This window comes from Eumetopias jubatus, unplaced genomic scaffold (assembly GCF_037043125.1).
Source record: "Eumetopias jubatus isolate StellerSeaLion01/CBP00866 unplaced genomic scaffold, mEumJub1_p1.0 scaffold_12, whole genome shotgun sequence".
Lineage (NCBI taxonomy): Eukaryota > Metazoa > Chordata > Mammalia > Carnivora > Otariidae > Eumetopias > Eumetopias jubatus.
In genome coordinates, this window is record NW_028274818.1 from 26,825,498 (window position 1) to 26,836,581 (window position 11,084).

The following is an 11,084-nucleotide window of genomic DNA, read 5'->3' on the forward strand; positions in this document are numbered from 1 at the left end:
CTTTTAAGACTTCAAGTCAGGTATTTGTAGAATGTTATGCAATCTGGATTTTCTGATTTTTTTTCTCATGATAAGAACGGGGTTTTGTGGATTTGGGGGAAGAATACTAGAGGTGAAGTACCCTTCTCCTTGATCATATACAACTTGACTTATTACTGGTGAGTTAACCTTGATCACATGGTTAAGATGGCGTCTGCTCTAAATTTGCCTGCCCACTCCCCTCACACCGGGCCCCCCTCCCCCCCCCCCCCCGCCTGCACTCGCCTTTCCATATTCTATTTGTTAGAAAAGAGTCACTAAATCCAACCCACACTCCACACTGAAGGAGAGGGGAATTAAGTTCTGGGGAAAGTATTGACTAATTTGTAGACAGACATGTGTGAGAGTCATCATAGCAATGTATAAATATTTGGGGGGAGATCTTTGAAGCTATGCAACTATCTTATTTCTCTTCAAAGTGTCATCCACTAATTTTAGCATTGATTAGGACTTGCCTATAGCAATTATTCTGTGGTGTTTTTTTAAATTAAGCTTTTATTTTAATTCCGGAATAGTTAACATACAGTTCTGTGGTATCTTAGTAGCGATTTTGTTTTCCCCTCATTTCTTCTATATTTATTACTCAGAATTCATCAGGAAGGAAGATTTCTCCCTCTCCTACATTTTATTCACTTATTGGTATGGACTCGAGAATGTTTATTTTGTTGAGTTACAAATTTATATCATAATTATTTATTTTTATTGCTGAAATTGTTCTAGCTTTGCCCCTGGGAACTCTTTTAAATGGCTCCTTTTGACATACCTTCATATTTTCTTGTGTTTTCTTCCCCTGCCACCCTCCTCTCTTTTTCTTTCTTCCTTTTTTTTTTTTTAAATCTACAAGATGGTTAAGCCCCCCTCCTGTGTTTTCCCTACCCCAGCCCTAGAACTGCCCATTTCTCCAAGGAGCTCTGGTTCCTTCTAGTGAGAACGATATTTAGAAACCAAGACCTGGGTGCTAAGTGTGTTCATTGCTTCTAGGGTGTCAATTCTTCTAGACCCTCTAGTGGACAGAGCTAAGAAATATATGTCTGCTAGCCTATGTATACACATATCTATATTTATTTCTGTATCTATTCGTATATATATTTAAATAAACAAGAGTTCAAACTATACCTCCAAATCTAATCCAGCACCACAGAATTCATTGTAGCCTTTCTGATAATGAGAAACCTGTCCCTCCTTATCTATATTTACTTATTTGTTCAAGCTACAGTTAAAGTACTTTCAGAATTGCTAACCTAGGGTGCCTGGGTGGCTCAGTTGTCAAGCGTCTGCCTTCGGCTCAGGTCATGGTCCCAGGGTCTTGGGACCATGCTCGGCATGGAAGCCTGCTTCTCCCTTTCCCACTCCCCCTGCTTGTGTTCCCTCTCTCGCTCAGTCTCTCTCTGTCAAATAAATAAAATCTTAAAAAAAAAAAAAGAATTGCTAACCTATATTCTTCTGAGATACGAATTTACCAACTAGAGTACAGTGTTTATGTAGTTTTCTTGTGTCTTTCTTATAGTCTCAAGTGAAAACATTGTTTCCTAAAGTTAATTAGGCCAGCTTCTTTTCCCTTCACCCCTTCAGTGAGGCTGTATCATACATCTATAATATAGTTAGGTTTATTTGTCTTAATCTGCATTCCATCCTGGCTTTCCCTGACAGCATGGTTAATTAAAAAATTTACATACAGTAAAAGTCACTGGTTGTGCTATATAGTTTCCTGTGTTTTGACAAATTCAGAGTCCTGTATCCACCACCACAATACCAATACAGAAGAGCCCCACTAACCTAAAAATTCCTTTGTAGTAAACTTCCTTTCCCTAAACCTGGCAACCACTGATCTGTTTTCCATCCCTATAGTTTTGTCTTTTCCAGAAGGTCATATAAATGGAACCATACAATATGTAGATTTTTAGGGCTAGCTTCTTTCACTAAGCAAAGTGCTTTTAAGATTTGTCTAGGTTGTTGCACGAACCAATAGTTCATTCCTTTTTACTGCTGAGTATAGATAACCTTATTACATGGACATACCACAGTTTGTCTATTTACCTGTTGAAGGACACCTGGGTTATTTCTAGTTTTGGCAATTGTGAATAAAGCTGCTATAAATAGTTATATATGGGCTTTTGTATGAACACAAGTTTTCAGTTCTCTTGGATAAACACCCGGGAGTGGAATGGCTGAGCTGTATAGTAAATGTATGTTCGTGAGAAACTGCCAAACACTTCCAAAGTGGATATTGTGCTTTGCGATGAATGACCGTTCTGCTGTCCCACATCTTCTCTAGCATTTGGTTGTCCACGTTCTTTTTCAACTGGAAACTGCTGCCCCACCCCAACTCTGACTTCCTTCTTCTTTTTGGCCTCTGCCTGGATTACAAACTAACCCATATTCTCGCTTTGCATCTTGCTGGTATTCACAAAGGTAATGATTTTAACCCTCCTCATGTTTCCACTGTGCACAAAAGAACTATCGAATTTTTAATCTACTAACCATCCTATAAGGCAGTTTCAGCAAACATTCTTAGGTTAGTATGAGAGATAACAGCACCATGCTTGAGAAGAATTCCTTTCTGGCTTTCTCAGAAGCTGGCTTTTGTTAGTTCCTTAACTTCTGTGTATCTCAGCCTCTTTGTCGTCTACTGGGTTCAGACGAACCCACTGAAATACAAGGATGGTCAGTGGTCTTCACCACACCCTATAGTGGCCAGGGATCCGGCAGAATAGACTACTCCACAGAGCTCTCCAACTGGGTGCCTGGGTCCCAATTCATCAGGAAGGAGCTATGTGTCTGGCCCCTGCTTGGAGTCCCTGTCTCCTGACTTGGCAGCTAGCACATTCTCATAGTCGCTAGAAATGTCGTTTGACATTTCTTCTCCGTGTTTTAGCTGACTAGTCTCACTCTGTGCAGATGGCTGACAGGTCACATGTTCCCCTAGAGCCAGAAACGTCCCTGACTGCATGACAAATTGGAGGTGGGTACCTGGACCATCCGTCCAGCCTTCCACATGGTCCGTGTTTGAGGAGGTCCCTTCTTCCTCCACCTGCTGCTGGTTTCCGTTGGTAGGTGCTGATGGGACATTTTCATAATCTCTGTAGCACTGGAAAGCCATCTGGGGCTGCTTCCCCTGGAGGGTCTCCAGATTCAACCCTGCCATATTGACATAGTCATTTGAGGTCTCAGAAGAGCCATCCCCATCGCTGAGTGGATCATCGCTCTCGGATCTTGGAGGCCAAAAACGGGTGCGGTCACTGGCATTCCCACAGCCCTTGTCTTTTTCCTCAGTAAACTCCAGCTCCTGGGCATGTGGGAGGGCAAAGAGGTTCGCGGGGGTGCTGTTGGTAGAAGCTAGAGCCTTAGCAATCTCCTCTGCTGTGGGGACATTGATGTAATCTCTCGAATCCTCTGAAGAAATGCTCAGGCAGTCTCGGGCTGCTTTGACATTGACATAGTTTGCTGAGGGAGTGAGGTCCCCACACATCTGGAGCCCTGTGGCATTGTCATAGATGCCCACTGCATAACCGTTGGCAGGAGTATGGTCTCTGTGCCGCCAGAGGGCATTGGCTGCTTGGGAGGGCTATAAGCAAGAAGAGAAAGCCGGGGACAGGATGGAAGCAGAAATACAGGCGAAGTCTTTTCTAGTTCCCCACCCAGTACCACTATCTGATCGCTCCTTCACTCGGTTCTTCACCTTGGAGAAAATCTCTAAGTCGGGGGTCTCCAAATGCAAAGCCCTAGATCCTAGGCAGGTATGAGCAAAGTGGTTAAGCTTAAGGAAAGCAACAGTGTAAATGTCATGATCAATTGCTACTGGCTTTTGGCCACAGTGGGTGGGTGGTCAACGGGGAGTCTCTGGGGGGGGGGGGAATATTATAAACTGGAGCGAGCCTGCTGCCTCAGAGCCTGCTGAGAGGCAATATAGCATAGTGGCCAAAGGTAGCGACTCAGCCTTAGACTCAGGGTGCAAATCCCAGCCTTGCCACTCTGTGCAGAGTTTGGGCAAGTTACCGAATCTCTTCGTGCCTTACTTCCCTAGCATATAAAATGGGGACAATCAAAATATCTACATAATATGGTCTCTGTGAGGAGCAGGTGTATGACTAAAGTGTTTGGACTAGTTCCTGGCACATCGAAAGCACGGACACATGCTTTGCCCTTATTATTAAAGGTGCAGCTGACATACAGACTCAGCCCATTAGGGCCATTTGGGGCCGCCAGTCTGCTGTTCCCAGAACTTCTGATTTTTCACGAAAAGCTGGACATCTGGACTTTAATGTGAAATCTTTTTGATTTTTAAATGTTGGCAACTGGTTCGAAGTGTTCTTCATGCACTACAGAGTCCAAGCCAAACATCTTGTGGCCTCATACGGGGTTGGGACCAAGCGCCGGAACTCACTTCGGCAGCGAAGTTCCCTCTTCCCTGCACGTTATCAGCCGTGCGGACTTGCTCCCCTAGGGAGTCCCGGAGGTGAGAGCAGAGCCCAGGCGTGAGACAGGTGGGAGGAGGACCAGGGGCTGGCCTCAGGGTTCCTGAACTCAAAGCTCTGGGTAATGAGAGGCTGGGAAGCAACAGGCTCAGCAGCTGTGCGAGGACTGTGTTTTCTTGAAATGACCACAAACTGAAGGGACTGATTCTTTGAGGAGCAAATGAGAACTTATCTATGGAGATAAGGCCCCTGAGCTTCAACGTCCTCCCTTTGCTGTCTCTGTGGTCTCTGCCCCACAGTGTTGTGGGGCTCCTCCCTGGGGGCTGCCTTCAGAGCCAGATCATAAGACACATAGGGTCATTGTTATTTACCGTAGCACTCCCCTGGTGACCTCCGAAAAATATCCCCCATTTGATCGAACGCTTTCTACACCAGCTACAGTCCTCAATGACTTACAAATATACCTGTTGAGGATAACTGAAACAATTTGCCACAGGCCCCAGAAGGAATTCTCCAGGCAGGGTTTTAAGGATGTCTGGAGCATCCAACAGCATTGTTGGAATATTTGTATACCCTCCTGAGGTGATTACTCGGAAGGAGACAATACTCTATTTGGGTAAGCTGTTACCTGTCTTTGTTAAAACAGTCCATTTCAGTTCTAACATCATGTCCTTGAATATATGTGCCCTGGTGCCTTGCCCCAAATCCCGAACAATTGTTCCTACCTTTCTCACTTTTTCTCCCTGGGCAGTAGGGAGGTCCTGAGGCTAGTCTTCCCAACTTATTAATAGAGCCACAGGGCCACTGCCAGGGGACGTGCTGTTTGCCAGGAAACGAGATCTGCGACCTGAACTCGTTTACCTCAGTTCTGCACCTCAGTTCTGCCAGAGACATGTCATTTCTCCCAAGGGGCTTGTCCCTTCACTTGACTCTTACCACAGGCTCAGAAGGAGGTCTATCAGAATTTCTGGAGAGGAGGCCCTCAGTGCTGAAAATGCGGTTACTCCTTGACTGACGTCTCCCTGAAAGACCAGAGAACAAGTCCTGAAGCTAGTAGGCCAGTCCCGTGAATGCTTCAGCCTCAACAGTCCCTGCAGTGTGGGTGAAGTGGGTTTGTGTGGTGTCTGATGTTAGGGACTGATGTTCTGTGGCGAGAGGGTCAGAGCTAGGGGGAATGATGTGCTCTGAGGTCTGGAACTGTCCTCGGTTTCTAGCAAGGACCGGAGGACACTAACTAGCATAGGGGTTGGTTGCTCCTGGGGCAAAGCTTCACCACCTGTAATGCTGGAGGCCATGTTTTCCTTCTGTATGTCTCCCCGTCCCTAGACACACACACCCATCTATCTTTTGCTAACTTCATATCGAGATAAAACAACCCCCCCCCCTTGTAGACGACCCCACCTCCCTTTTTAGAGCTCTCTGCTTCTGTCTAGATCATCCTCTTCCGTGCTCCCTGAAGGGCAGAAAGGTCCGAGTGTTTAAAGAAAGCTGCCTCTGGGTCGTGAGAGGTACATTCTGGGTACAGAAGTTCGGTGACATCTGTGCTCCGTGGATTAGAAAGAAAAACCTACCCAGCTCTTCTTGCCTCTGGGGAAAGGAGTCATAAATATTTTTGGTTCCTTGTCTGGGTCGAGACAGAGAGGGTAAGGGCATGACGGTAACTCGGAAGTAAGGGACTTGTCCTGCAAGGTAATGAGAGAGACGGGGGTCACGGCAGGGGCCTGTGTTACAGAATGTGGGGGCCCGTGGGGATGAAAACATTCCCCACCCTCACTATGTATCATAAAAAATACATTTGCACACTTACCCAATTCCCTTTGAACTAGAAGACTTGGTACGCAAAAGCAGGAGGAAGAAATGGGGTGTGTGTGCAGGGGGGGTGTGTGGGCATGAATATGTCCCAGGGCAACGATTTTCAAAATGGAACTCCAATCAGCACTGAGCCTTTTGGGGCCACAGCTTAGATCCTCGAGTGAGACAATGACCAGTGTGTCAGGGAAGAACAGAGGATTCCCCAGTACAACAGTTTATCCCTGGAGAATAAACCGGGCTTTGAATGCCAGGCTACAGGATTGATGCTCGAGTGTCTCAACTTGGGACAATCAAGGGACTCACGGTGTTTCTTCCATTTATTCCAGTTCCACAGGCTGTAGAAAATCACAGTGGTCAGGAGGATGGCAAGGAATCCCGCAAACCCAGAAAAGATGGCGCTGTTCTGGTCTTTCTCTCTGTGAGGAAAAACAAGCGCCATGCCCCAGGCTGTAGGAGGCTGAGGAGGTTAGAGGAGAGGCTTCCTGCAGGAATTGGAGCCCGAGGACTTGGAATGGGAGCCAGGTGAAGGAAAGCTGAGGTGGTTGGGCTCTTGGTTGGAGAGAGGGTCTTCTTTGTGGACAGAGGGAAACTGGACAGGAGAAGGGCGCTGTCCCTTTTGAATACCTACTGGATGCCAAGGGTTTGCGTGTGTGTGAAACTCATTTCATCTTTACAACAGTCTCGTCTCTCCTTGTGGCCAGAAACCCGAGATTTAGACCAAGAAAGGCAGAGTAATATGTATCAAAGATCATACAGGTGGGAAGGAGCAAAGATGGAATGTGAGCCTCGGTCTGTTGGGGCCCAAAGATCATGCTCTTCCTGCTGCACCACGCTGTCCTCCAAACTTGCAAAATCGGGTTCATCTGCCCTCATTTCCTACTCCTGGGCATCCTATCTTGGGTGGAAGGAGGGGTTACTCGCCACACAGTGAGGGAGCTCCTCTGTGACAGAGTCTGGCTTGCGGGCACTTGAGCAACCCCCATGTACGGACTTGTGAAGCTGGTCTCCAAGCAACACTTGCTGTTTTGTGGAATGTAACCGATGCAAACGCAAGGCTGAGTTCCTGCTGCTTGTGACTCCCTGACAGGGCTGGGGTTACGGCTCTGCTTTGCCTACTGTAATAAGAAGTAGCCAGGAGAGGTTACAGCAGGAATCATTAGCGGACCTAAATATTAGAAACCAGATCAACTACCAGGGAAGATTTTTGTCCCCCTGAGTCCTAGGCTTGTTTACCCTATTTACACTGGACATTTCCGCTAGGCTGCCCAATGGACATCTCAAACCAGGTAGGTCTGAAACAGAATGGCTGTTCTTCTCCCAGAAGCCTGCTTCTCTTCTGGTGTCTCCCATCACCTAGTGGTTCAGTCAGAAATCTTGGAGCCATCCTTGACTGCTCCTTTTCTTTCACACCTCACTTCCAGTCAACCAGCAGATCCTGTCTACTCAACCCTGGGCGTCTTTCCCAAACCCCTCACTCCTCCACTGCCACCCCCCCCCCCCGCCCCAAGCCACCGTGTGTTCCACGCCGACCTTTGCAATAACATCCTTAATGGTTGCCTTGCTTTCACTCTTGACCCCAACATCCTATCTTCACATAGAAGCCAGCATGATCCTCTTAACAGTAAACCAGATCATGTCTCCTCTCTTCTTGTGACCCGCATGACTTTGATCACACTTGGGATAACAGTGACAGTTCCTACCCAGTAAGGATGTCATGGCACCTTATGTTCTGGCCTCTGTCTACTTTCTTCTTCTTCTCTCTCTCTCTCTCTCTCTTTTTTAAAGATTATTCATTTGAGAGAGAGAGAGAGCACAGGGGAGGAGAGAGAGGGAGAATCCCAAGCAGAGCCCATGCTGAGCATAGAACCGATGCGGGGCTTGATCCCATGACCCTGATCATGACCTGAGCTGAAATCAAAAGCCAGACACTTAACTGCCTGAGCCACCCAGGCACCCCTCTGCCTACCATCTGACCTCATTTCCCGCCACTTTCCTTCCGACTTCAACAGCCAGGACTCCTGGCCGGTCCTTGTCCATGCACAGCACAGTCCTGCCTCTGACCTGCAGCTCCCTCTCCCAGGTGTCTGTGTAACTCAGTCCCTCATTTCCCTCATGTGTCTTCTCAAATGTCACCTGCTCAGACAGGTCTATTACTCTCAGGCCCTTAACTCTGTCCTGGTTTTTCTTCATACACTTGAGACGGATTGACATTATATTATACTTCCATTTGTTTATCTGTTCATAACTGACTTTCCCACTTGACTGTAAGCTCCAGGAAGCCATGGGCTTGTCTATCCTGTTTATCTGGTGCCTGGAACAGTGCCTGACACTTAGCAAGGGCAGGATGAATTATTTGAATGAATGAGTGAATTAATAAACATGAATGAACACAGAAGTAGATATTTTGGGGGGACTTCAGGGTTCTGATAGCTTTATGAATTCATTCCCTATCAATGCTCTGTCCACCTGCAGGGACATATATTTGTTTGTTATGGTAATCACATTTATTTCCCTAAATGACAGCGATTTTAAATTTATTATCGCTGAGTTCCACTCTTACCGCAGCGCTGAGATTCAAACCTACAACTGTTGCCGAAGCTTCCACTGCTGTTGGACTTTTTCTTTTTGTTAGTATGGCCCTGAAGGTTTTAGCGGTAAAATTTATAGCTGCGATTAGTTTTGTGAGATTTTATATCCTAAAGACATATCTTTATCACATCTATGCTTACATTTTCCACTCACGGAAAGTTTTTAGAACCTAGAAACACATCGTTGAAAAAAAACCAGGCCTTTGTTTCCATCATGGTGGGACCTAGTTTTTTTTGGGTGGGAGGAGAGTGGTTGTGGGGACCTGAGACCGGAAAGATTGAGGACAGCAATCGGGGCCTCTGGGAGGTGGGAAATCCAACCAGGCCAGGCAGCGAGGTCTAAGGAAATCCTGTGTTAACACGGCTTTCCCTCTCCCCCTGCAACTCCCATTTCTCTTCAATACCTGTTCCTTTCCTCCCAGCAGTCCTGAGCAAGCTTCTCTAAGCCTAGAATTTGGTGGTCTCAGTGGACTGAGCAGCAGCACTCCCAGCGTGGTTGTGCGGGCCGGGAGTGCTGCTGGGGTAGAAGCCCCTGGGGTCAGTCAGGGCTGTCTGTCTAAATCAGGGGAGGGTGGAGCTCACCACCCCACGTCACTCACCTGTCCAGGCTGCCGGCAGTTACCCGCAGAGTCCTGGCGTCCGAGGTCCTCCCCCTGATTTCTGAAAGGGCTGGGGTGATCGAATCCATTGTCACGGCAACCTCTCTGGCTTCAGCTGCTCCTCCTAAGCCTTCTCTTAATTATCAACAGCTAACACATGTTGCCACTTCTCCTGGCTCTTCCTCCTAAGTTGCCGTCTCCCAGGAGAAAAGGCAAAATTGGTTGGTGTTTTACATACCATCGCAACCAGTTTAAGTAGATAAGACTGATAGGAATCCTCGTCTTCATGTTTTCAATCTTTCTAGAACTTTCTTTCCCCCCAACCTTGCATCTGTCTGGCCTCTCCCCCTGAAATGTCAGGCTGCGTGGCCCCAGACACAAAAATGACAACAGGTTTGGTTCTACCTGGATGTGGCTACCGTGCCCACCGCAGGAGGCGGGAGCTCAGCCGGCTGCGGTGCTCCCCAAGAGAGGTGGCTCAGGGAGACGCTGTGCTCTCAGCCTTCTGGTGGAAGTGTGAGGGGTATAGAGGGGGAAACTGCCAAGAGGCTCGAGAGAGACTCTGTGAGAAGCTCATTCTCCCCCAACCCCCAAAGCGGACAGAAAAGAGCAAACATTTGCCAGAATGGAAACAGAGAGTCGTCACAGGAAACGACACCACCAATGTGCTAATGAAGCATGGGGCACAGGAAATGGTGCTCAGGTATAATAAGGGAGAAGAAAACGTGTCTGCACCACCCCACCCCCCCCCCGTTCCCTGGGTTGGCCGGAGCGCCGTGGTCTGTAGGGAGTGGGACTAAAGACGGGACAAGGTGGTGGGGGGTTCGCGATTGTTTCTCTGGGTTCCTGAGACGGGGGCAGGCTGTTTTCACTGACATTTCCCGGTGATTTTGACAAAGCTGGTCTCTGTTTCACATTTTGAGAATCTCTGGGTGTGACGCTCAGAATGGAGGCGATGCTGGGTCAGCGGGGGCCCCGGAGGCCATTCCTTCCTGAAGCCCTGCCCTTCTTGGCCCCTGGCTGCTGGCTGTCTCTGCAAGACTCTTCTGGAGATCCATCCCAGTCCTGCTTGTTGGGCACCTGTCTCAGAGGCTGGATACCTCATTCCCCGAGTCTACCCAAAGTGTCCCAAACTTAGACAGTTGCTCAAAATTTGTTTCTAGCTCCCTTCTCTTTCCCTTACCCATCTCCCGAAGCTCTTTGCATCTTGGCAGAGTCCAAAGAGAAGGGGTCACTAAGACTTTTATGAGGCTGTGAAGGGCCTCTGACCTGGCTTTCCACAAGGAAATGGACTCCCAGGGGCCTGGCACGGAAGATAGCCAGGGCCTCAGCACCATGCCTCTCTCCCATCTCTTCCCAGTGGACGCCAAGACCCCCGGCTTCCGGGGGCTGTTCACCCCTGCTCTGCACGTCCAGGCTCTCACAGGGCCCCCAGGGGAGAGGGGCTGCAGCTTGCAGGTGACTCCTGGCTGGCTCTGCCCAAAGCTCTGCCTTCCAAGCCCTTGCTGCTCTCCCTCTGCGTGGCCTTACCTGGCAGGAAGCAGAGGTGGTTTAGAGGCAGCTGGTTCAAGAGCTGGAACCTGGGTCTCCGCCCGCTTGTCCTTCGGAATGGGTCTGAGTAGAACTAGGAC

At 48.2% G+C, this 11,084-nt stretch overlaps 1 protein-coding gene across 1 annotated transcript; it reads right to left on the bottom strand.

Annotated features, from left to right (window-relative positions):
- Nucleotides 1-258: 258 nt before the first annotated feature.
- LAX1 (lymphocyte transmembrane adaptor 1) lies at nt 259-10,067 on the bottom strand. Its single transcript, XM_028120335.2, has 6 exons — nt 9,859-10,067; nt 9,454-9,650; nt 6,570-6,682; nt 6,026-6,136; nt 5,391-5,476; nt 259-3,604 (listed from the first exon to the last, which is right to left on the bottom strand). Exons 2-6 carry the CDS (start codon nt 9,540-9,542, stop codon nt 2,810-2,812), a joined length of 1,194 nt encoding a protein of 397 aa, XP_027976136.1. The 5' UTR covers nt 9,543-9,650; nt 9,859-10,067; the 3' UTR covers nt 259-2,809.
- Nucleotides 10,068-11,084: the final 1,017 nt, after the last annotated feature.

What these genes read in the sequence shown, in the direction of transcription:
- LAX1 (XM_028120335.2), bottom strand. Translation starts at nt 9,542, where the DNA reads ATGGATTCGATCACCCCAGCCCTTTCAGAAATCAGGGGGAGGACCTCG. An exon ending in GAATAAATGGAAGAAACACC is followed by an intron (nt 6,137 to 6,569) that starts GTGAGTCCCTTG and finishes ATTACCTTGCAG; the next exon opens with GACAAGTCCCTTACTTCCGA. An exon ending in CCAGAGGCAAGAAGAGCTGG is followed by an intron (nt 5,477 to 6,025) that starts GTAGGTTTTTCT and finishes CTGGTCTTTCAG; the next exon opens with GGAGACGTCAGTCAAGGAGT.